The sequence below is a fragment of the Scylla paramamosain genome, chromosome 41 (assembly GCF_035594125.1).
Source record: "Scylla paramamosain isolate STU-SP2022 chromosome 41, ASM3559412v1, whole genome shotgun sequence".
Classification (NCBI taxonomy): domain Eukaryota; kingdom Metazoa; phylum Arthropoda; class Malacostraca; order Decapoda; family Portunidae; genus Scylla; species Scylla paramamosain.
In genome coordinates, this window is record NC_087191.1 from 6,457,678 (window position 1) to 6,485,291 (window position 27,614).

The 27,614-nt window shown below is 38.0% G+C and overlaps 1 protein-coding gene across 1 annotated transcript; it reads right to left on the bottom strand.

Moving 5' to 3' along the window:
* LOC135092870 (uncharacterized) lies at positions 1-24,314 on the bottom strand. The gene is made up of 4 exons (XM_063991618.1): positions 24,192-24,314; positions 22,349-22,480; positions 4,561-5,043; positions 1-532 (listed from the first exon to the last, which is right to left on the bottom strand). Exons 1-4 carry the CDS (start codon positions 24,297-24,299, stop codon positions 434-436), a joined length of 822 nt encoding a protein of 273 aa, XP_063847688.1. The 5' UTR covers positions 24,300-24,314; the 3' UTR covers positions 1-433.
* Between the last annotated feature and the right edge of the window lie 3,300 nt (positions 24,315-27,614).

Here is a 27,614-nt window from a genome sequence, read left to right on the forward strand (position 1 = left end):
ACTTGTTGATAAGGTTTATGTTCAGCATACAAATTGTAGGATGCAAAGACAAGGATTGAAATATCATTGCCACAATTCCTGACAAAGCATTTGGTGCCACAGAATATTCAGCAATGTAATGTTTGTTTGGCAAACAAACCAGTTTCCCTGAATGATAGCTTTATTTCTGCAGGTTAATACAATCTCTCTATGGGGGAGAGTTTGGAGACAAAGCCAAGCATATATATATATGTGGTTTGTGAGCCAAGCATACTGATCATTACACTATCATGTGTAGTTTTAATATGTAATTTAGATTAAGAACAGTGCAGTGATAGAGGAAGAATTATTCACTAGATTTTTTCAGAGAAGTTTTATGACATAAAGGATTAATTGAACGATCAGTATATATATTGGCTCACTAGCTGCATCTCTTTAACACAGAAAGCTTTCACTAATTATCTTGGCCCAATTCATTAAGTGCATCGCTGTTGTGGGAGGGAAGATATGCAGTGTTTCCCTGCCATCTGTGGGAGTTACATTCCAGAGCCTCCTGCAAATAGTTAAAATCTGTGAATATGGGAAACCATCCTTATAAGGATCAGAACTACCTATATTTATAGTTTAAACCTTAAACTATGCATCTCACATTTACTAAGCAATTCACTTTAAGACAATAAAAAACAGTTATTATATGTATAGTACATGATATTTTAATTAAAAAATACAGTGCACTATAAAATAAAAGGGGAATAAGTTGATATGTACAATAAACCCTTGATATAATGAACTTCTATTTGCCAAATTTCAGGTATAACAACCTATTTAAGGCTGCTGTCTGCTGTCTCTCTCTCTCTCTCTCTCTCTCTCTCTCTCTCTCTCTCTCTCTCTCTCTCTCTCTCTCTCTCTCTCTCTCTCTCTCTCTCTCTCTCTCTCTCTCTCTCTCTCTCTCTCTATACACATATATAGCAAATTTTCATCTCAAGTGACCCACTCTCCCCCCCTATGTGTTCGTTATATCTTGGGTTACTGTAATTTATAACTGAAAGAATAATTTGGGCTCTTTGGGCTGAAAGACTGAGCTGGTGGTGACACCTGGCAACTCTGAAAACTCCCCATTAGTTAGGTTAGGTTAGGGAAAACTCCGCAAATATGCAAAACCATGAATATGTGAGGGAACGCTGATATATGCTATCTCTTATTTGTTGTAGATGTATTCCATTCTATTGGCATAGAACAATAGAAAAATGGCATCAAGGAAGTAGGGATGCCACCAAACTTTATGAGACTAAACATAACCTTGCACATAGAATTGCTGAACATAAAGGTATTTCTCCTTGAACTAATAATCAACCAGCTGTTCCATCATTTTCAGCAATAAGTTCCCATTCACATGAACATGATTATCCCTTTTTATGACAAAGATTTCAGAATACTACACAAGACAGAGTCCAATATGGATACAAAATTATTAGAGGCAATATATATTAAACACGTAAATCCAGTACTGAATAATAACTTAACATCAAATCAATCACATATTGTAAGATAATGTTTCGGAGGCCCGTTCCAATACCATTATCATAGTGTTAGGAACCCAACTATTTCAGTCCCTCTCTCATTGCCATACAGGCAAGATGTGTGTGGATACTTATTGTTTTCTGTCAATCCAGTTTATAATGTTGGTGCTTGTAGTGTTTTGTTTTTTGTGTGTAGTGCCATATGATGTGAATTTTATACAATTTTTACATAGTATTTTATTGTTTTTTTTAGCTTGAAGGTGCCTGCAGAAATAGGCAAAACAGCAACTGACGAAAGAATAAAGTTGAAGGAAACTGGAGTTTCCCTGCAAAACAAGCTATCAAGAAGACCTATACAATGTGTGTGTATATATATATATATATATATATATATATATATATATATATATATATATATATATATATATATATATATATATATATATATATATATATATATATATATATATATATCCTTGTCATCATAATGCTCTTCATTGGCACTTGAAGCATGCATCACACTTTTGTATGATTGATCGTATAATTTTTCCTGAGTGGCCCAATCACCCACACTATTACATTCACTATCCAAGTCCTTCCTTCAGCCTTGACACACGCACTGTAATGATGGAACAGTATTTTTCTGTATGTCACAACTAGATAAGTATAATCAACTAGGTTAACACACACACACATACAAGTATTTTTGAGGGCTTCAAGGAAGAGGATCTCAATGTAGCTCATACAAATACATGAATGTGGATAACTAAAGAAGAAAATGTGAAAATACAAGAAGCTTAACAGCGATGATAAAGGCATGGAAGGAAGAAACAGAAGTGGGTGGTGACAATGTAAAAAAGATATCCAGTGATATAATAGAGATGGAAAGGGAAAAATAAAACAAAGAACTGAGAAGAGGTGACAAAAATAGTGGACTTAAATAAGAAATACTGTGAAGAGATTAAGAAACTCAAGAAAGAGAATGAAGAATTAAAGAAAACTTTGCAAGAGAGGTTAGGGTTGGAGGAGTGAGAGTTAGTTACAGAGGAAGTCAAAGGTTGGAAAGAGAGAGAACAGCAAAAGGTGGACATGGAGGACATAACAAGGCAACAGCAACAGAAACAACAAGGATATGGAAAAGCAAGTGATTAGAATAATAAAGGAAAAAAGTAATCTTGTGAGAGACACAGTACAGAGAAAGATGTGTATGGTGGTATTTGGGGTCAAGGAAAAGAACCTACCCATGAAAACAGCTAGAGAGAAAGAAGTGAAAAGAACTAAGGAAATTATAGCAGAAGTGGCAGATGAAGGAGAGGGGAGAGTCGAACAAATTGAAGAGGTTTACAGGATCGGAAAGTATGACAAAAATAGAACAAAGCCAATGTAAAACAAGAATCATGTCACAAACAGCAGCAGAACATGTCTTGCAAAGAACAGGAAAATTGGCAAAAGCAAAAGGATTGAAGGAAATATGGATAAAAAGAGACATGAACGAAGAATGGAGAAGTAAACTAAAAGTCAAAAAATGAATAGAGAACACAGAAAAGTTGTGGACATGAAAGTGAGGAAATGGTGGCACAAAGATGCCACACAAGACCACCAAACAGAAGTTTAAAGATTATGTATACTAATGTAGATGGTTTGGTGTCCAGCCTACTGGAACTTGAAGACTATTTAAAGAACAATAAACCAGATGTGGTATGTTTAACAGGAACCAAACTAGAAGAGGAAATAAAGTTGGGATTTGCAAAGGAAGGATACAGTACATGGAAGAGGGACAGAAAAGGAAAGGGAAGAGAAGTGATGATATTGGTAAAAAAAGGATATTGTTGTTGAGGAAGTGGAATATGGTGATGGAATGGTAGAAACAATGAGTGTTGTGATTAAGATCAAAAGATGTGAAAAAAGGAAAATCATTGTGAAATACATACCACCAAAAACTAATGCATGGTAGACTAATAAATTCAAAAGTATGCAACTAGAAACAAAAAAATAGTATGGAGGAAATGATAAGGAAAGGTAACAAAGTACTCTTAGTAGGTGACTTCAACACTAAAAGAATTAACTGGGAGGAGATGGAAGTAACAGAAAATGTTGGGTCATGGAGTGAAGAACTTATGCAAACCATGATGGTGAATACAACGAGACAGTGGGTGAATGAGCCTATAAGATGTAGAAGAGAAGAAGAACCATCACAGCTGGATTTAGTGTTTATGAAAACCCCAGAAAGTAGACCAAGTATACATTGTCTGAGTTCAATGGGAAGAAGTGATCATGTGACAATAGAGATAGTACTACAGGAGAAAACAGTGTTGCACAGGAAAGAACAATACAGAATTGGAGACAGAACTATGCTAAGGCAAACTTTGCAGAGCTTAGTAAGTTTTATTGAAAAATTAAATGGAAAGAGCAATTTGAAGGTAAAGTAGTGCAAGAAAAATATGAGATATTTTTGAGCAAGTATAGAGAGGGGATGCAACAGTTTGTACGGTTATAAAATGAAAATTGGGAAACATGAACGGTATAATGGCAGTTGTGTAGAAGCAAATAAGGAAAAGGACAGGACATGGAAGAAAATGGCTATGGCCTGTTTTAAGACTATACAAGTGGAAATACCCTTGTCTGAGGCAATTTTCTCTCTCTCTCTCTCTCTCTCTCTCTCTCTCTCTCTCTCTCTCTCTCTCTCTCTCTCTCTCTCTCTCTCTCTCTCTCTCTCTCTCTCTCTCTCTCTCTCTCTCTCTCTCTCTCTCTCTCTCTCTCTCTCTCTCTCTCTCTCTCTCAAACAAAAAATAAAAAGGTGGAGAAACAAGGGGAAAGGGAGATGAATGAACAGAAGGTAGCCAAAATCAAATTTGTACATTTGTGTGTGTTTGCATTTGTTTCTTATTTGTATTTTCACAGATTGACCCAAATCTAAATTACCATTTTTAATGAGAGAGAGAGAGAGAGAGAGAGAGAGAGAGAGAGAGAGAGAGAGAGAGAGAGAGAGAGAGAGAGAGAGAGAGAGAGAGAGAGAGAGACAGAGAGAGAGAGAAAAAAAAAATCACAAATACCTACTAACCTGGAAAGTGGAGTCCTTGATGATAAATTGGCTGGGATCAGCAGGGTGAACTGTGGCAGAAGTTTGGTGCATGGCAAATATGGCTTCAGGATGAGTAAATGGAGAGGCAGGAGGGAGTGATGGTTGTGGGAGAGATGATGAGTGAGCAGAAGGTGAGAAGGATGAGGAGAAAAAAGGTGATGGTGCAGAGAATGATGAGGAATGGACTAATGAGGAAGGGGAAATGTGAGATAATTTTGAGGACTCGAAGGCAGTAATAACAGGTGGTGTAGTGCTGAGGTGAGTATGGTCTGAGGCATGGCCAGGAGCTGCTGTATGACCAGATTTCTGAGTTTCCAGTGAAAGTGTCTGGCCAAGAGTTGGAGATCTGGCAGAGAAGCTGTGGTCAGAGGAAGGAGGCTTGGCTGCTGCACCAGACCCATACACCACATCTTTGAAGTGGCTATGGCCTTGAGGTGCAGCCAGGTAGCTGTAGCTCACCACCTGCCAGAGAAAAGCTTTTTTAACCTCACTGCCTGCCAGGGAAGAGCTTTTTTAATTTCCATTTTAATCTTACATGATTAAGGTCATATGATTAATAGTTATACCATCATCTGTATATCTAGCCTGGAGGTTGAGATGTGATGGAATGATTCCAAATGTGAATGTATACCATATTAAATCCTTGTCTCTACTTTCCTCCAAATGAGATCCATGGGCCTTGTAAAAAAAAGTTGGGAGTCCAATCTTTTAAAACTAGTAACTCTAATATTAGAGATTTGAGAGACAGAATGAAGCATAATTAAAGCTTTGATAAGCATTTATAAATCTGTACATTCTTTCAATTTTTTTTCACCATTTTTGAATGGCATATTGGAGTGATTTGAGTCAGAAATAACAATTTTGAACACTTTTGTTTCTATTTGTTGGTAATGTGTAATACCACTGATGAGAGACAAACTTTGTGCTTGGAAGGAAAGAACTGACACCCTTGCTCTATAAATTCTGCTTTACTGCATGCCACAAGTTTTATAATTTATATCAGAACTATTTCTAGACTAACCACTTCATAAGCATAATCATTTTGTCATCACAGTTTTCACTATGCTGCCTTATCACCATTGTGCTACAGTGATCTCAGATGCTTCTGATTTCATAATGAAAGTTAGGGTTCACTTTAAAACCAGTTGACAACTGATAGTCTAAATTCCAATCCAAGAAATGAATTTTGTATCATAAATGAATGAAAGTGCTTGATTGTTCTACAAGTTTGGTGAGGATTGAGGTTGCTGGTTAGTTCTGGGGAGCAGATTAGTAAAATTCTGAAGAAGTATTTTTTAACTGTCTTCACCCAGGAAAACATGCAGGAAATGCTGGATAGTGAGATTTTTAGAGCAGAAGAGAATGAGAAGCTGAAAGATATTACCATAATTAAGGAGATAGTGGAACAGGTGATAGATAGGCTAAGAAAGTTCAAGACACCAAGACCAGATGAAATATATCCCAGAGTAGTTGGGTTTAGGAAGGGGGATAAAAACCCAGGGAGGAGTTAGGATTCTTTTAATCTCTATCGTTTCGGCTGAATAGCCATCCTCAGAGAGACTGATTTACATGAGTGAAAACACACTATTTATAACAACATACAAAATTTTCTCATTTGACATTCGTACAGAGTATTGCCATCCTGGCGTGTACCTCACCTAATTTTATTTTCCTAGTCAGTGGCATTATCCGCCTACATGACGAGCCTTTACTGGGGATTTTCCTTGTACCTGACCTGAGGGTCAATCTGGCGGAATTACCCACCCACCTGATAAAACCTTCTCTGTGGTTAATGACTTCCCTAGTTGTTATGAGGGCTGCCTCTATAGCTTATCTCATTCTTTTCTTCAATCCAACTTTAATTTCTTTAGCCTCTTCCCATTTTGGTAGGTGTTTACATTTTTCTATGTGCAATACAAGGGAGTTTGATGTGTTGTGTTTTAAAACATCTTTCCTATGCTCTGCTATTCTTGTTTTAAGTCCCCTGCCTGTTTCTCCTATGTACTGCTTTGTACAACCTTTGCATGGTATGCTGTACACTACGCTGTTATTATTAACAAGTCCGGTCTCTTTAGTCCTCGTTAGCTCACCAATTTTCTCTCCCGCTAATGTTGCTATTTTTAATCCTGTTCTAGACAAATATTTATTAATTATGGAAGCCTTGTCCGAATTTGATACACATATATACCTCTCTCTTTCGCTGGTTGTACAGGGATCTTTATTCTCTTTGTTTTCAGTTGTTATTTTCTTTGCCTTATTCTTAAGCCTAACAAGAAGCCCTTCAGGATAACCCAGCTTTTTGAAAGTTGATATGATATATCGTATTTCTTGCTCTAGGAAGTTGTTGTTGCAAATTCTGAATGCTCTTAAGTAAAAAACAATAATCACACCAGATTTGACTCTCATGCTGTGGGCTGAAAGGTAGTGAATGAAATCGTCCTTATTGGACGTTCATTCACTACCTTTCAGCCCACAGCATGAGAGTCAAATCTGGTGTGATTATTTATTTTTACTTAAGGGCGTTCAGAATTTGCAGCAACAACTTTCTAGAGCAAGAAATACGATATATCATATCAACTTTCAAAAAGCTGGGTTATCCTGAAGGGCTTCTTGTTAGGCTTAAGAATAAGGCAAAGAAAATAACAACTGAAAACAAAGAGAATAAAGATCCCTGTACAACCAGCGAAAGAGAGAGGTATATATGTGTACCAAATTCGGACAAGGCTTCCATAATTAATAAATATTTGTCTAGAACAGGATTAAAAATAGCAACATTAGCGGGAGAGAAAATTGGTGAGCTAACGAGGACTAAAGAGACCGGACTTGTTAATAATAACAGCGTAGTGTACAGCATACCATGCAAAGGTTGTACAAAGCAGTACATAGGAGAAACAGGCAGGGGACTTAAAACAAGAATAGCAGAGCATAGGAAAGATGTTTTAAAACACAACACATCAAACTCCCTTGTATTGCACATAGAAAAATGTAAACACCTACCAAAATGGGAAGAGGCTAAAGAAATTAAAGTTGGATTGAAGAAAAGAATGAGAAAAGCTATAGAGGCAGCCCTCATAACAACTAGGGAAGTCATTAACCACAGAGAAGGTTTTATCAGGTGGGCAGGTAATTCCGCCAGATTGGCCCTCAGGTCAGGTACAAGGAAAATCCCCAGTAAAGGCTCGTCACGTAGGCGGATAATGCCACCTGACTAGGAAAATAAAATTAGGTGAGGTACACGCCAGGATGGCAATACTCTGTACGAATGTCAAATGAGAAAATTTTGTATGTTGTTATAAATAGTGTGTTTTCACTCATGTAAATCAGTCTCTCTGAGGATGGCTATTCAGCCGAAACGTTAGAGATTAAAAGAATCCTAACTCCTCCCTGGGTTTTTATCCCTCTTCCTAAACCCAACTACTTGTCAACATGAACAGTTCATATCCCAGAGTACTTAAGGAATGCAAAGAAGTTATTAGTGAACTGTTAGTTTCTGCCTTTAGGAAATCACTTGAGATACTGGTAATGTGGAGGCAAGTGAATATAGTACCCAGCTTTAAGAAAGCAGATTTAAGCTTAACTTCTGTTGTAGATAAAATAATGAAGTCAGTAATAGTAAAGAACATTAGGGAACATTTAGACAAACATAACTTGATAAATTGGTCACAGCATAGCTTCACAAAGGGGAAGTCTTACCTGACAAACTTGTCAAGATTTTACTGTAAAGTTTACAGGGCAGGAGATAATGGTGATAGTTATGACATCCTATATCTGGACTTCTGTGAAGTGTTTGACAAGGTACCCCATCAGAGGCTCCTGAGAAACGTTAGGGCACACGGAATAGATGGGAAGGTGTTAGGGTGGATAAGGTTGTGGCTAAGTGACAGGCGACAGAGTCGTAATAAACAGCTCTAAATCCGAGTGGGATTAAGTAATTAGTGGGGTGCCACAGGGATCAGTATAAGGGCCATTGATGTTTTTAATATACATCAGTGACTTGGATAGTGGAATTGGTTGTGACGTTAGTAAATTTGAGGATGACACGAAGATAGGTAGATTAATTAGATTAGAATTGGATGCCATCCCCTTGCAGGCAGATTTGGATAGGATGAACGAATGGACAGACAGATGGCAAATGCAGTTTAATATCAAAAAATGCAAAGTACTTAGCATAAGTAGAGGAAATCCACACAGAAGGTACACAATAAACAATGAACTTCTGGTAAGTTTAGGGTACAAAAAAGATTTAGAATTTATGGTTAGCTCTAAATTCCATATAAGAAAGCAATGCATGGAGGCCAGAAACAGGGCAAATAGGATATTACGATTTATTTTTAAGAGTGTTAAAAGTAGAAGTCCCGAAGTAATATTAAAGTTATATTTGGTGCTGGTCAGACCTCATCTATATTATGCTGTGCAGTTCTGGTCCCCCATATTACAGGAAGTATATAGGTCTTTTAGAATCAATACAAAGGAGAATGGCTAAAAGGATACAAGGAGTGAGGAGTATTCCTTACAAAGAGAGATTGAAGCTGTTAAATTTACATTAAGAGAGATGTAGGTTAAGAGGGGACCTGATAGAAGTCTTTAAATGCTATAAGGGTTACAACACAGGGGATGTAAGCAAAATTCTTAGGATTAGTAACCAGGATAGAACAACAAATAACAGTTTTAAGCTTGAAAAGTTTAGTTTAAAAAAGAGATAGGAAGGAATCAGTTCTCAAATAGAGTGGTAGATGAATGGAACGGACTCAGTAATCAGGTTGTTGGTGCTGGGTCATTAGGAAGCTTTAAGAGAAAATTAGAGATTTATGGATGGGGATTGATAGGGGGAAATAGGTAAGTATATTTCATACAGGAACTGCCACATGTATGCCTGATGGTTTCTTGCAGCTTCCATTTTTTATGTTCTTATATTCTTATGAGTGTGTATCTTGAACCTGAGATATTGTGCTTGTCTTATTATCACAGGGATATTGATCATAGAAAAGAAACACTCATCTTTTGTACTTACATTTTTTTTTTTTTTTTCGTGAATGTGAAAGAAAATGCCCTGACAGAATTAATTTTTCTTTTTAAGGAACATAATGAAAAAAGTTATATTTGCAATTGTCATGTTTGGAATGATTGGGTTAACTATAATTAGCCTTAGTTTGTGTTGGCTACACACACTGGATCATGTGTGTTGCTGCTGTCATTATTAATGAGTGTAATTTCCAGAAATGTGATTTCAGTACTCTCCTAGCAAGTCAGTTAAACACACATGATTTATTCAAAGCAAAAGACTATTCAGTGTATTTGAAGACTACTTGATATTGATAATAAAACCCATCTTAATGCTTACTTTTAGTTTTTTTTTTTCTGATTTTATTTTCAGACAAGGATATGTTCACATTGTTGTTGTTGTTGTTGAGGAGAAACTGTTGTTCTTAGTGAGCTATGAAAGCCCTGACCAATTCATAGCTATGAATGTTCCATGGTTCTTAGTTGCGAATGGTTTTGCTTTAAAAAATTACCAGCACTAAGATGTTCATAGCCCACTAAGATAAATCTTAGAAGCATCTGGGAATGTGGCTTCTGGCTCCTCAGGGGTATGTTGTTGTCCGTCATAATAATGAAAGGCTTATGTGTTGTGTAAAAGTAAAATTAAGATAGCAGCCTGTTATTTATGGATAGCAAGCAGGCTGGAGGGAGGGAGAGTGTGAAGAGTGTGGGTGTCGTGGTGGGGAAGTGTCTCAGTGTGACACGTGAATCACTGCACGAGCTGTCAATGGCTGACTCTTCTCGTGCTGCTGTGGCGAGGGAGTTATTCTCTCTGGCCCCAGCAACTGATAGCTATCACTCAAGCGTGACAAAAAGGTTCTGTGGATAATTTCACTTGGATGGATTTTGACCCTAATGTGGGGTCCATTCTGATGTCTGCACTCTCTCTCGTCACGTTAGGAAGGTTGGGGAAGACAATGCAATAAAATAGTAATTTTGACCACAAGGGCACTTAGATCACTCTGGCTCTGGGAACCTCATATAATATCTGATGCAATATGATCATAGGATAGTGCAATTAATATTTTTTTTTCCCCTTTTCCCCCCTTTTTTCTTTTTTTTTTTTTTTATGTAGGAGGGACACTGGACAAGGGCAACAAAAATCCAATAAAAAAAAGCCCACTGTGATGCTAGTTCCAGAAAAGGGTCCAAACCAGTAGTCAAAAATTAAAGGATAAGTGTCTTGAAACCTCCCTCTTGAAGGAATTCAAGTCATAAGAAGGTGGAAATACAGAAGCAGGTAGGGAGTTCCAGAATTTACCAGAGAAAGGGATGAATGATTGAGAATACCAGTTAACTCTTGCATTAGAGAGGTGGACAGAATAGGGGTGAGAGAATGAAGAAAGTCTTATGCAGCAAGGCTGCAGGAGGAGGAGAGGCATGCAGTTAGCAATATCAGAAGAGCAGCTAGCTTGAAAACTGCAGTAGAAGATAGCTAGAGATACAATATTGCAGCGATGAACAGAGGCTGAAGACAGTCAGCTGGAAGTGAGGAGTTGATGAGACGAAAAGCTTTTGATTCCACCCTGTCTAGAAGAGCAGTAATAGTAGAACCTCCCAGACGTGTGAAGCATACTCCATACATGCACGGATAAGGCCCTTGTACAGAGTTAGCAGTGGGGGGGGTGAGAAAAACTGGCAGAGATGTCTCAGAACACCTAACTTCATAGAAACTGTTTTTAGCTAGAGATGAGATGTAAAGTTTCCAGTTCAGATTATAAGTAAAGGACAGACCGAGGATGTTCAGTGTAGAAGAGGGACAGTTGAGTGTCACTGAAGAAGAGGGGATAGTTGTCTGGAAGGTTGTGTTGAGTTGATGGATGGAGGAATTGAGTTTTGAGACAATAAACAATACCAAGTTTGCTCTGCCCCAATCAGAAATTTTAGAAAGATCAGAACTCAGGTGTTCTGTGGCTTCCCTGCGTGAAATGTTTACTTCTTGAAGGGTTGGACGTCTATGAAAAGATGTGGAAAAGTGCTGGATGGTATCATCAGTGTAGGAGTGGATAGGACAAGAAATTTGGTTTAGAAGGTCATTGATGAATAATAAGAAGAGAGTGGGTGCCAGGACAGAATCCTGAGGAACACCACTGTTAATAGATTTAGGAAAAAAACAGTGACCATCTACCACAGCAGCAACAGAATGGTCAGAAAGGAAACTTGAGATGAAGTTACAGAGAGAAGGACACAAGCCATAGGAAGGTAGTTTGGAAATCAAAGCTTTGTGCCACACTCTATCAAAAGCTTTTGATATATCCAAGGCAACAGCAAAAGGTTCACCAAAATCTCTAAAAGAGATGACTGAGACTCAGTAAGGAAACCCAGAAGATCACCAGTAGAGCGGCCTTGACAGAACCCATATGGCGATCAGATAGAAGGTTGTGAAGTGACAGATGTTTAAGAATCTTCCTCTTGAGGATAGATTCAAAAACTTTAGATAGGCAGGAAATTAAAGCAATAGGACGGTAGTTTGAGGGATTAGAACGGTCTTCCTTTTTAGGAACAGGCTGAATGTAGGCAAACTTCCAGCAAGAAGGAAAGGTAGATGTTGACAGAGTTGAAAGAGTTTGACTAGGCAAGGTGCAAGCATGGAGGCACAGTTTTGGAGAACAATAGGAGGGATCCCATCAGGCAACCTGTCTTTATATACCTTTCAAATCAATAATTAATTAGAAAGTTATTATAATATCTGTACCACTATTTCTTACCATAGATAGTATACATTTAGTTCAGATAACACTCCATTCTTGGCATCACACTTATTGAAACATCACACAACATCTCTATAATGGTCAGAAACAAGTCCATGTAGCCATGCACAGTGTGCACTGTGTTGTGTATTTACCTAGGTGTAATTTACAGGGCCCGAGCTACACTCATGTGGTCCCATCTCCATACCTATACATGTCTAATTTTTCCTTTAGTTTGTGTACACTTGTTGCCAAAACTATACATATCTTCTTTTAGTCCATTCCAAACATCAGTGTGTCTTTGTGGAAAAATATTCTTTGTGTTGTTTAGACATCTTCTTTTCCCTACTTATGTGAGTGTCCCATTCTACTGTCATGACTGCTTGTCTCTTTTAGTAATGGTTTTGTCATTACCAACTTCTATTTTGTTTGCCAACTTGTAGATAGTTATCAAATCTCTTTCTCTCCTTTGTTCCAGTATTGGTAAGTCTATTTTTTCTAATCTTTCTTCATAACTTAATTCCTCAAATTCTGCCACCATTTTTGTTGCTATTGTTTGTATTCTTCCTAGCTTGTTTACATGCTTCTTACATAGAGACTACACAACTGCTGCATATTCCAATCTAGGTCTTATTATCATAGGGATTATTTTTCTCATCTTACTTTTGTTCATGAGGTGAGAAGCTGTACTATGTTTCATAGTAATCTGTAAATGTTCCCCATATTCTACCTATATGCTTCTCTGGTTGGAAGTTATCTGGCTTTACTACTCCTAGATCCTTTTCTTCCTGGATCCTTTTAATATATTTGTTTTCTACCTTGTATGTCCAATGTGGTCTTCTATTCACTTCTGCACATCTCCATCATATGACATTTGCTTACATCGAATTTAACTTCCCATTTTTTGGTCCATTCACAAATTTTATTGGTCATTTTGTAGATATTCACAGTTTTTGCAACTTTTTATTTCTTTCTGTAATTTAGCATTATCTGCAAATAGGCTGTTGCAGCTATCAATTTTTTTCAAGAATATCATTTATATAAACAATGAACAATACCATATAGGTGATAGCACTGACCCTTGTGGCACACCACTCTTTACTGTTTTCCAAACCAACTTTTCATCATTAGCTACTGTTCTCATTTCTCATCATTTTAAGTAATTTTCCATCCACTTTATACTTGTCCCATGTAGTCTCTTAATATTTTCAAGTTTCCACATAAGTCTTTCATGGGGGAACCTTGTCAAAAGCTTTTTATCAGATCTAGTTATATACAGTCCACAAATGCTTCTCTTTCCTACATGATGTCATCACTCTTGAGCTGAAGCTTAATAGATTTGTTACACATGATTTTCTTTTCCTGGAGCCATATTGTTTGTCTGTTATTATTCCTTCTTTTATAAGAATTCTGCTGCCTATTGTGTGTGTGTGTGTGTGTGTGTGTGTGGGGAGGGGGACAGAATTTGATAATGACACTGACATTACAGTTGATACTCTTCCTTCATAATGTGCAATTAGTGATTGGGTGCCAATTATACCAGAGACACTCTTCAGTGAATTCTTTCACTCATAATACCCCATAATCAATGATCTAGTGCCTCTAAATATTACAGTAATAAAATTATTTTGTAATCACCTTTCAACAAGCATTACCTACTCAGCTAGACTACCAGTATGCAGAAACTTCTGCTAGCCCCTAAGCAACGGGTGTTTTGTGCAGAAACCTCTTCTTGTAATGAGTTTTTAGAGAAAAGTAACTCTTATTCCTAGTTATATCTCATTTAGTACAGATTCTAGAATAATGAAACTTACAGCATAAGAAGCACCTATCCTTCTCCATTCTAGTGGTACTTTTGTCTGACTCATTATTTTAGTTCAACAGGAAGTAAAGGTGTGTTCATTATGCTGGATATAGTACTGGCTACAGCTCACTTGCCCCACCTGCCCTCACTGCTTTCTCCACATATCAAAAGGAATGTTCTTCCACTGTGACTCCTTGTCTAACAGCACTTAATGGGAGTGGATGAGGTTAGCTTGCATTTGCACTTAGCCATTCATTAGTTTGAGGGCAGATCACCTCCTTCCATGATACTTGCCTTGTATAGAATACCAGATGGCAAGTCACTAAAAGTGGTAGGGAGCAGCTTTGTAAATGTTGCTAAGTAATGTTCAAAATATCTCTCTCCCACTTTCATTTTGATTTAAGAATTGAAAATCATGAGGCACATACATTCATTACCCATCAGAGCCCTGAGATGCACACCACTGTGTTGCTTGTTGCTCAGGGGGTTAAAATTATTGATACCTGTGAGATGTTACTCTAAAAACTGGAAAAATAAATAACAGGCAGCTCTAAATAAATTATATACTGTCGACAAATAACAACAGTAGCTTATGTAAAAAGGAACATAAATGCTTGGTACACATTTTTAGACCTCAGCTAGGATGTGAAAACATGAGCTAAAGCTAAACTAGATGTGATGTACTTTATGATTATGTCAGCTAAAGGCTTGTCCTTTAAGCTTGTCAGATCTGCTTTCAATCCCTGCCCACATCCACTTCCCATCTTTATAATTTTTTTTTTCATAATTTTTAATTTTGTAATAGGAAATGTATTTCTTTGTTTAACTATGACATTGGAAACATTGTGGTGGGATGGTCTTAAAAGATTTCATATAGGGGAAAGAATAAAGCCTAGTACGAACTTATGATGGCATTGTTTTGTTGAGTCAAACAGGAAATGAGCGTCCCACCCAAAAAAGGGAGAAAACATGAATGGAGCAGGGGCTTCCTAGTGAATACTCTGGTAAACCTTGCAAGACCAGAACCACACTTTCCAGACACACACTTTGGATTGTTTGGATACTTATTGTACCACATTAAATTAATGAAACATCAGAAATTAACCTAGAAGGAAGAGCCATGTAATGCAGTGATAGGACACAAATATGAGCCAAAGCTAGATTAGCTGTGAGGTACCTCATGGTCCAGTTAGTTAAGGCTTGGTATTCTGGTATGTTCATTCCTGGTTCAGTCCCTGATCACATCTACCTCCCTTTTTTTTTTTTTTTTTTTCCCTTCATGTAGGAGTGGCACAGGCCAAGGGAAACAAAAATTCCAGCAAAAAAAAAAAAAAAAAACAGCCACTGAGGTGCCAGTCCCCAAACAGTCAAAAATGTTAGTCAAAAATACAAGTTAAGTGTCTTGAAACCTCACTCTTGAAAGAGTTCAAGTCATAGGAAGGTGGAAATACAGAGGCAGGCAGGGAGTTCCAAGGTTTACTAGAGAAAGGGATGAATGATTGAGAATACTGGTTAACTTGCATTAGAGAAGTGGACAGAATAGAGATGAGAGAAAAAAGAAAGTCTTATGCAGCAAAACCAAGGGAGGAGGGGAGGCATGCACTTCACAAGATAAGAAGAGCAGTTGGCATGAAAATAGCAGTAGAAGATAGCAAGAGATGCAACATTGCAGCAATGAGAATGAGGCTGAAGACGGTCAGTTAGAGGAAAGGAGTTGATGAGATGGAAAACTTTTGATTACACCCTATCTAAAAGATAGCATACTACATACATGGACGGATAAGGAGGGGTGGGGGTGAGAAAAACTGGTGAAGAAGACTGATGCCTAACTTCACAGAAACTGTTTTAGCTAGAGATGAGATGTGAAGTTTCCAGTTTAGATTATGATTAAAGGACAGAGGACAGACTGAGGATGTTCAATGTAGAGAAGGGGGACGGTTGAGTGTCACTGAAGAAGAGGGGATAGTTGTCTGGAAGGTTGCATCGAGTTGATAGACGGAGGAATTGAATTCTTGGGACACTGAACAATACTAAGTTCACTCTCCCCCAGTCAGAAATTTTGGAGAGATCAGAAGTCAGGAATTCTGTGGTTTCCTTGTGTGAACTGTTTACTTCCTGAAGGGTTGGACGTCTACAAAAAGACGCGGAAAAGTGCAGGGTGGTATCATCAGCATAGGAATGGATAGAACAAAAGTTTGGTTTAGAAGGTCATTGATAGATAATAGGAAGAGAGTGGGTGACAGGACAAAACCCTGAGGAACACCATTGTCAATAGATTTAGGAGAAGAACAGTGACCATCTACCACAGTACCAATAGAATGGTCAGAAAAGAAACTCGAGATCAAGTTACCAAGAGAAGGATAGAGGCTGTAGGAGGGTAATTTGGAAATCAAAGCTTTGTGCCACTCTATCAAAAGCTTTTGATATGTCTAAGGCATCAGCAAAAGATTCACCAAAATCTCTAAAAGAGGATAATCAAGACTCAGTAAGGAAAGCCGGATCACCAGCAGAGTGGCATTGACGGAACCCATACTGTTGATCAGATAGAAGGTTGTGAAGTGATAGATGTTTAAGAATCTTCCTGTTGATGCATTAAAAACTTCAGATAAGCAGGAAATTACAGCAACAGGATGGTTATTTGAGGGATTAGAACGGTCACCCTTTTTAGGAATAGGCTGAATGTAGGCAAGTTTCCAGCAAGAAGAAAAGATAGATGTTGATAGACAAAGATGAAAGAGTTTGACTAGGCAAGGTGCAAGCACAGAGGAGCAGTTTTGGAGAACAATAGGAGGGACCCCATCAGGTCCATAAGCCTTCCGAGGGTTTAGGCCAGCAAGGGCATGGAAAACATCATTGTGAAGAATTTTAATAGGTAGCATGGAGGATGGAGGAGAGGGAGGAACAAGCCCTGAATTGTCCAAGGTAGAGTTTTTAGCAAAGGTTTGAGCAAAGAGTTCAGCTTTAGAGATAGATATGATAACAGTGGTACCATCTGGTTGAAATAAAGGAGGGAAAGAAGAAGCAAAGTTATTGGAGATGTTTTTGGCTAGGTGCCAGAGATCACGAGGGGAGTTAGATCTTGAAAGATTTTGACACTCTATTAATGAAGGAGTTTTGGCTAGTCGGAGAACAGACTTGGCATGGTTCCGGGCAGAAATATAAAGTGCAAGAGATTCTAGTAATGGAAGGCTCAGGTACCTTTTGTGAGCTACCTCTCTATCATGAATAGCAGGAGAACAGGCTGTGTTAAACCAAGGTTTGGAAGGTTTAGGTCGAGAAAAAGAGTGAGGAATGTAGGGCCCGATGCCAGACACTATCACCTCCATTATGCGCTTGGCACACAGTCTCTGGCACAGAAGCAGTAGTCATTCCAAGGAAATTCAGCAAAATACCTCCTCAGTTCCCCCCAACTAGCAAAGGCAAAACACCAGAGGCACCTCTCCTTAGGAGATCCTGAGGATGGATTGGAGCAATAGGACAAGATACAGATATGAGATTGTGATTGGAGGAGCCCAATGGAGAAGATAGGGTAACAGCATAAGCAGAAGGATTAGAGGTTAGGAAAGGGTCAAGAATGTTGGGTGTATCTCCAAAACGGTCAAGGATATGAGCAGGGTGTTGCACCAATTGGAGGATAGCAAAGTTGAAGGCTAGTTCACCATGATGGTCAGTGAGGGGAGAGGAAACCCAAAGCTGGTGGTGAACATTGAAGTCTCCAAGAATGGAGGTCTCTGCAAAAGGGAAGTGAGTCAGAATGTGCTCCACTTTGGAGGTTAAGTAGTCAAAGAATTTCTTATAGTCTGAGGAGTTAGGTGAAAGGTATACAGCACAGATAAATTTAGTTTGAGAGTGACTCTGTAATAGTAGCCAGATGGTGAAAAACTCGGAATATTCAAGAGTGTGGGCACAACAGCAGGTTAAGTCATTGTGCACATAAACGCAACATTCAGCTTTGGATTGAAAATGAGAATAAAGAAAGTAGGAGGGAACAGAAAAGAGGCTATTGTAAGTTGCCTCAGACACCTATGTTTCAGTGAGGAAAAGAAGATGAGGTTTAGTAGAGGAGAGATTGTGTTCTAGAAATTGAAAACTAGATCTAAGACTGTGAATGTTGCAGAAATTAATGAAGAAAAAGTTGAGGGGGGGTCTCAAGAGACTTAGGGTTGATACCAGAAGACACTAGCCTTGATGAGCATCATCAACAGGACCCATCAAGTAAATTTTAAGTTGGTTTTTACCTAATTATTTTTTATTATTTTATTCATAATACTGTACATGCATATCATAAATAAAGATGAGGTTTACTAGAGGAGAGGTGATGTTGTACAGATAGAAAATTATATCTAAGACAGCAAATGTTACACAATTTAATGAAGAAAAGTTATAATATACCAGTAAAATGCCTTGGAAGGCAATTAACGAGCAAAGATGTCAGTAATGCATCAGTGGAAGGGGTATTTCAAGAAAAGAGAGAGAGAGAGAGAGAGAGAGAGAGAGAGAGAGAGAGAGAGAGAGAGAGAGAGAGAGAGAGAGAGAGAGAGAGAGAGAGAGAGAGAGAGAGAGAGAGAGAGAGAGAGAGAGAGAGAGAGAGAGAGAGAGAGAGAGAGAGAGAGAGGCAACTTCAGGCACCCCACACATCATGCACTTGCCTAATATTCAAATCACTCTAGCTCAAAACTCTGCAAGAGCCCAGTGGTTGTGCTATATACCACTTGATAGGAAATTTCATTTTTTGTTCAGTGGTATCTATCCGCTCTCATTGAGACAAAAGAAAATTGGTGAAAATTGCAGAAAACTGATGGTCACTTTACAAAAAGTTTTGTATTGTATTTTGCATATGCACAGTAGTGTTGCAAATTTCACATGATTTTTCATCATAACTTGTATTACTCTTATTACCAACAAAAATTTGAGCTTGATCAGTTAATTACTTAAAAAGTTGTAATTTTGACTGTGCATGTACAGTGCTACTTCAAAGTTGATGTAAGGAATTTTATTAAAATTATAACATGACACCTCTTAAGTTTCATTAAAACTGGTTGAGTAGTTTTTTGAGAAATCCCATTTCTGACACCCTTCTACTTTTAGTAAGTTAACTTCACCCAATAGAAGAGATGAAAGCTATATCATATAAAATTGATAGAGGTGTGCTATCATATGATGCTAATTTTGTTACGATCAGCCACATAGTTCTGGAGATATTAGCGATTGAATAGGGTTATGGTCAGACCGAGCCGGGCCCCTCAAAACGAAACATAGTAAACTTTGTTTCGCTCATAATTAATTTCTCACTCTTTCATAAAAGAGAACATAGTTATCCATTCAATCATGATGAGTTCCCCTTCAATACAGGGACTAATATATATAGGTACCTCCCATATTTATAATATATGAATTTCTCACTCTTTCATAAAAGAGAACATAGTTATCCATTCAATCATGATGAGTTCCCCTTCAATACAGGGACTGTAATATATATACCTCCCATATTTATAATATATGAATTTCTCACTCTTTCATAAAAGAGAACATAGTTATCCATTCAATCATGATGAGTTCCCCTTCAATACAGGGACTGTAATATACATACCTCCCATATTTATAATATGTGAATTTCTCACTCTTTCATAAAGGAGAACATAGAGTTCTTTGTTTAATCATGATTAGTTCCTTTTCATTACATGGACTGTACTAAATGCATATTTTTTCTTAAGCTACTTTTTTAGAATACTTTTGGCTTAAGTTGAGAACTTGACCACCCTGATTTGAGGAATGGTGAAGTGGAGCCACCAGGCACAATATCTACCAATTCACAAAACAGAGCAATGACTAAATTTTGACTTCTCTATTTCCTTAGTTTGGTGGCATCCCTGATTCCTTGATGCCATTTTCCTATCGTTCTATGCCAAAAGAATGGAATACATCTACAACAAATAAGAGATAGCATATATCAGCGTTCCCTCACATATTCATGGTTTTGCATATTTGCAGTTTTCCCTAACCTAACCTAACTAATGGGGAGTTTTCAGAGTTGCCAGGTGTCACCACCAGCTCAGTCTTTCAGCCCAAAGAGCCCAAATTATTCTTTCAGTTATAAATTACAGTAACCCAAGATATAACGAACACATATGGGGGGAGAGTGGGTCACTTGAGATGAAAATTTGCTATATATGTGTATAGAGAGAGAGAGAGAGAGAGAGAGAGAAAGAGAGAGAGAGAGAGAGAGAGAGAGAGAGAGAGAGAGAGAGAGAGAGAGAGAGAGAGAGAGGCAGCAGACAGCAGCCTTAAATAGGTTGTTATACCTGAAATTTGGTAAATAGAAGTTCATTATATCAAGGGTTTATTGTACATATCAACTTAATGTAATTAGTGGGGTGCCACAGGGATCAGTATTAGGGCCATTGTTATTTCTAATGTATATCAATGACTTGGATAGTGGAATTAGTAGTGATGTTAGTAAATTTGCGGATGACACAAAGATAGGTAGATTAATTAGGTCAGAATCGGATGCCATCGCCTTGCAGGCAGACTTAGATAGAATGAATGAATGGACGGATAGATGGCAAATGCAATTCAATATAAATAAATGCAAAGTGCTTAGTGTAGGTAGAGGAAACCCACACAATAGGTACACATTAGACAACCAAACTCTGGTAGGTACAGGGTACGAGAAGGATTTAGAAGTTATAGTTAGCTCTGAACTCCGTCTAGGGAAACAATGCATAAAAGCCAGAAACAAGGCAAATAGGGTACTAGAATTAATTTTTAGGAGTGTTAAAAGTAGAAGGCCGGGAGTAATATTAAAGTTATACTTGGCGCTGGTCAGACCTCATCTAGACTACGCGGTGCAGTTCTGGTCCCCACATTACAGGAAAGATATAGGTCTATTAGAATCAGTACAGAGGAGAATGACTAAAAGGATACAGGGGATGAGGAGTATCCCTTATGAGACGAGGTTGAAGCTGTTAAATTTACATTCTTTAGAGAGACATAGGTTAAGAGGGGACCTGATAGAAGTCTTTAAGTGGTATAAGGGTTATAACAAGGGAGATGTAAGCAAAATTCTTAGGATCAGCAACCAGGGTAGAACAAGAAATAACGGGTTCAAGCTTGAAAAATTTAGATTTAGGAAGGAGATAGGAAAAAATTGGTTCTCAAATAGAGTGGTAGATGAATGGAACGGACTCAGTAATCATGTAGTTAGTGCTAGGACACTAGAGAGCTTTAAGAGAAGATTAGACAAGTTTATGGATGGCGATAGCAGATGGAAATAGGTAGGTGTGTTTCATACAGGGACTGCCACGTGTAAGCCTGGTCGCTTCTTGCAGCTTCCCTTATTTCTTATGTTCTTATGTTCTTATTCCCCTTTTATTTTATAGTGCACTGTATTTTTTAATTAAAATATCATGTACTATACATATAATAACTGTTTTTTATTGTCTTAAAGTGAATTGCTTAGTAAATGTGAGATACATAGTTTAAGGTTTAAACTATAAATATAAGTAGTTCTGATCCTTATAAGGATGGTTTCCCATATTCACAGATTTTAACTATTTGCAGGAGGCTCTGGAATGTAACTCCCACAGATTGCAGGGAAACACTGCATATCTTCCCTCCCACAACAGCGATGCACTTAATGAATTGGGCCAAGATAATTAGTGAAAGCTTTCTGTGTTAAAGAGATGCAGCTAGTGAGCCAATATATATACTGATCGTTCAGTTAATCCTTTATGTCATAAAACTTCTCTGAAAAAATCTAGTGAATAATTTTTCCCTTAATCACTGCACTGTCCTTGATCTAAATTACATATTAAAACTACACATGATAGTGTAATGATCAGTATGCTTGGCTCACAAACCACATATATATATATGCTTGGCTTTGTCTCCAAACTCTCCCCCATAGAGAGATTGTATTAACCTGCAGAAATAAAGCTATCATTCATGGAAACTGGTTTGTTTGCCAAACAAACATTACATTGCTGAATATTCTGTAGCACCAAATGCTTTGTCAGGAATTGTGGCAATGATATTTCAATCCTTGTCTTTGCATCCTACAATTTGTATGCTGAACATAAACCTTATCAACAAGTTTCTTGAGCTTCATATACTTTTATATATATTACACAAAGTTCATGACAACTGAAAAAAAACTATGCAAATAATGCAATGTAGCAGTAGCATCAAGGTAACACCAGTCTGCTACTAGTACTGCTGCCATCCACCTTCTGACCTGCTCAGATGAAGCAGAAGTGTTGTCCTCTTCAAAAGAATCCTCAGCCACCACACCAGACCGCTCATTGCTGCGGTAGTGTTGGGAGTAGAAGTTGGGGTAGTGGAGAGGAGGAATGACACTGCCCTCACTCTGTGTTGAAAATATATGCTGCCATAAGATGGAGAAAATACTGAATCTGATACTGACAGAAATAAAGAACAAAATTGTTTACAAAAATTTTATCATAATTGTTTATAATATCAAGCAAATCTACAGAACATAGGACAACTCTACAACAAGCAGGCTCCAGGCTCCAGGCTGGCAAGCTTGAATAGTCTACACATCATATAAACTTTTGACTGAATAAAGATTCAAATGGATCCATGCTATTTTACAGGATTTAAGCTTCTAACAATGATACAAGTTCCCCATGAAAGGAACAACAAACTAAAGTCAAGTATGCGATCTCCTTCACTTTGTGTGCCTTCTTGTTGCAGTAAAATAATGCTCAACTTCATTTATCCAATTTTCATGGTCTAAACAAAACCTTTCTTATCAAAGATAATATAAGTTGTGGGATTTAGTTCACAATCAAATCAACATTTCTCTATTTTACCTACATCTGACATCTCTATTCATATGAATTTTTCTACAGCTACCCACCCACCAAGAGAAGAGTGCTGTGGAGATCTCCATCACCCACAATAAGTCCCTGAAATGCCTAAATAAACTTGGGATTCATGTCAAATAAAAACAAAACTCACTGGGACATAGTACACATTTGCAAGAGTCCAAGGCAAGACTATCCCACCATCTGTGTACCATGGAATGCTCCCAACAACTGGAGTTACCCACAACTGAGCTGCACTTGGTGCCAATAACCACTCATTCTCAGATACCCAACTCCTAAGCAAATCAATGCTGCATCTGATTACCACTAGGACAATACTTAGTAAAAATTAACAAAGGTGGGGAGTTCCTCAGTCTATTACCATTACTGGGTAGGATACAGATGGAGAAATAGTACAAAAGACAGTTCAGTATTTGGTACAGTAGAGAACACTAACCCTCACCTATAGAAAGAGATCAGCCATCAATACTTTCAAAGGAATAATTTCATCACTGTAATATGGTTCTTTTTCAGGTCCCTTCAATAAACCTTGCATGTCACTAGGTCATGGACCATGCTTCTATGAAAAGGCACAGATCAATGCCTCTTATGAAAGAGCACAGAGTTGATCAGGAATGAAAAAAGAAAAACTTAACTGACTTTGGAATCAAATATCTAAACTACATCTCTGTAAAAAAAGCTAGGGAGACTGAAAGAAATTTAATTGGAAAACATTCTATACAACATGGACAACCAAGGTCATGTGACCTTCTTAACATAATTCCTCCTATCAAATCACAATCTAAAAGCTTAAACACCTGATACGTTGAGCCTCCTACACACATTATGAACAGATGGTTCCCAGCCTTTTTTAGGAGATTAGTACAATGCCATGTTAACCTTCACATTATCATCCAAACATCAATTTAAAAAGCTAAATACTTATCAAGTGAATTTACACATGCTTCAACACTCAAATGCAGAATCCTGCACACAAACTTGACATGCCTTTGACAACTTTTAACTTTTTTATTGTCATATAAGAGAAATAATAAATCACCACCTCATTTCCTTCCCTCTCATGTTGCTTAGTGTTTTGAGGACATGCTGCCATACATACATAGCACAACACAAGTACAAAAATTAAGAGTGAAACATTGTGAAAACAAGGAATAAATATGTTTCATGTGACAGCATAGGAAGTGAAGCACAAGAAGTACAAGTGGCTAGGTGTACAGGCCACACACCTACCTGGCTTGGTCTCAGGTTCAACACCCGGGCTTGGCGGGGCACGGTGGCCATGCCTGCTGCTAATGGCCTGGCCTGTACCTGGTTGATTCGGGCTTCATCGTCAGCCATCAAAAGCTTGTTGTTGATAATTCTGTGCCATCACCAGGAAATGGAACAGAAGGGAAGGGGAGGTGAAGAGAAAAAAGACAGTGGGTAAGGATATAAGAACTTCTGAAAATATACAATAAAGGGAGAATGGAAAAAGGAAGATGAAAATGAAATTTAGGAGATTACAAAGAGGTTGGTGGGTTCCCCTTGTTACTAATACTGTACATACTGTATATGGATGAATAAAGCTACAAAATATCTTTTATCTTGCCTCCTTAAAAAAAAGTCAATACTGACCTTCATTAGTATCCTTAAAAATTTCATCAGATACAAAACAAAACTGCTGTTATAGTGACTTAAACACTCCATATCATGTCAGCCCCTGCAGGCTCCACACTGAATAAAAGGGTCACACCTGTCAGTACAGCAGTCATGTGAACCTTTATGACTTGTCTCACAGTACTTGCACACAACCAAAATATATAAATGACCACATATTTTACACTTCCCTCAGCTTGTTAAGTGTGGTTCAACAGCTCCCACAACAAATGATCTGTCTCATTGTAGCAACAGCATGTCTTTATCAACTGCACACACACACACACACACACACACACACACACACACTAGCTCTAATTTTGTATATCATTTTATGTAAATTATATGCTAAATGACCAAAGAAAATATATGTCTGTAAATGATGCTACAGTCTTTTTGAGCTCCTTATATACCAAAACACTAAAACACATGGAAAATACACTTTATGGTGAAACAGAATAACATTACCAAAAACATGTATTTTTAGTTTTTTTGATCATGTTACCAATAAAAACGCTTAAATGACATTACCAAAAAAATGTCTTTTAAGTGTTTTTGAGCGTGATATGCAACAAAGCACTAAAAAGCACAAAAATCACATAACTTGGGAATAAAACCAACTTTTACGAAGAACTTGCCTTTAAGTGTTTTTTTAAACTCCTTACATACCAAAACGCTAAAACGCATGTAAAACACCCTTTATGGAGAAACAGAATAACTACCAAAAATATGTATTTTGAGTGTTTTTGATCATGTTACTTATAAAAACGCTTAAATACATGTAAAGAACCCTATGTTTGTATAAGAAAAGGACATTAAGAAAATCGTGTATCATGAGTGTTTTTAAGTTCCTTAAGTACCAAAAAGCTAAAACACACAAATAACACTTTATAGAGAGAAAAAAAAATGTTATTCATCTCCATAGGTACCAAAATTCTGGAAAAATTCGGGGAAATTTTGTAAAAAAAAATCATTATAAAAAATATAATTTTAGCTTTTTTTCCGGAGTTATGTACCAAACCCTGAAATGCATGCAAAGCCACCTATATGGAGAAATTACTCGACTTTACCAGAAACCTGTCTTTTGAGTGTTTTTTTCAGCAATTTCAACAATATTACTGAAAACGTGTCTTTTCAGTGATTTACGTAGAAAAACGCTAAAACGGATGCAAACCAACCAATATGAAGAAATAGAATAACATTACCAAAAAGATGTATTTTGATGTGTTTTGAGCTTGTCACCTACAAAAAAATGCGAAAATGGATGAAACGTTGGGCTCCTCCGATCACAATCTCATATCTTTATCTTGCCCTATCACTCCAATCCCTCCTCAGGATCCCCCTAAGCGAAGGTGCCTCTGGCGTTTTGCCTCTGCTAGTTGGGGGGACCTGAGGAGGTATTTTGCTAATTTTCCTTGGAATGACTACTGCTTCCGTGTCAGAGACCCGTCTTTGTGTGCTGAGCGCATAACAGAGGTGATAGTGTCTGGCATGGAGGCGTACATTCCTCACTCTTTTTCTCGTCCTAAACCTTCTAAACCTTGGTTTAACACAGCTTGTTCTCGTGCTATACATGATAGAGAGGTGGCCCACAAAAGGTACTTAAGCCTTCCATCACCAGAATCTCGTGCACTTTATATTTCTGCCCGGAACCATGCCAAGTCTGTTCTCCAACTAGCCAAAAAGTCCTTCATTAACAGAAAATGTCAAAACCTTTCAAGATCTAACTCCCCTCGTGATTTCTGGCATCTAGCCAAAAATATCTCCAATAACTTTGCTTCTTCTTCTTTCCCTCCTCTACTTCAACCAGATGGCACCACTGCTATCACATCTATTTCTAAAGCTGAACTCTTTGCTCAAACCTTTGCTAAAAACCCTACCTTGGATGATTCTGGGCTTGTTCCTCCCTCTCCTCCACCCTCTGACTACTTCATGCCACGTATTAAAATTTTTCGCAATGATGTTTTCCATGCCCTCGCTGGCCTAAACCCTCGGAAGGCTTATGGACCTGATGGGGTCCCTCCTATTGTTCTCCGAAACTGTGCCTCCGTGCTTGCACCTTGCCTAGTCAAACTCTTTCAGCTCTGTCTGTCAACATCTACCTTTCCTTCTTGCTGGAAGTTTGCCTACATTCAACCTGTTCCTAAAAAGGGTGACCGCTCTAATCCCTCAAACTACCGTCCTATTGCTTTAATTTCCTGCTTATCTAAAGTTTTTGAATCTATCCTCAACAGGAAGATTCTTAAACATCTATCACTTCACAACCTTCTATCTGATCGCCAGTATGGGTTCCGTCAAGGCCGCTCTACTGGTGATCTTCTGGCTTTCCTTACTGAGTCTTGGTCATCCTCTTTTAGAGACTTTGGTGAAACTTTTGCTGTTGCCTTGGACATATCAAAAGCCTTTGATAGAGTCTGGCACAAAGCTTTGATTTCCAAACTACTCTCCTACGGTTTCTATCCTTCTCTCTGTAACTTCATCTCAAGTTTCCTTTCTGACCGTTCTATTGCTGCTGTGGTAGACGGTCACTGTTCTTCTCCTAAATCTATTAACAGTGGTGTTCCTCAGGGTTCTGTCCTGTCACCCAATCTCTTCTTATTATTCATTAATGATCTTCTAAACCAAACTTCTTGTCCTATCCACTCCTACGCTGATGATACCACCCTGCACTTTTCCACGTCTTTTCATAGACGTCCAACCCTTCAGGAGGTAAACATATCACGCAGGGAAGCCATAGAACGCCTAACTTCTGATCTTTCTTAAATTTCTGATTGGGGCAGAGCAAACTTGGTATTGTTCAATGCCTCAAAAACTCAATTCCTCCATCTATCAACTCGACACAACCTTCCAGACAACTATCCCCTCTTCTTCAATGACACTCAACTGTCCCCCTCTTCTACACTGAACATCCTTGGTCTGTCCTTTACTTATAATCTGAACTGGAAACTTCACATCTCATCTCTAGCTAAAACAGCTTCTATGAAGTTAGGTGTTCTGAGACGTCTTCGCCAGTTTTTC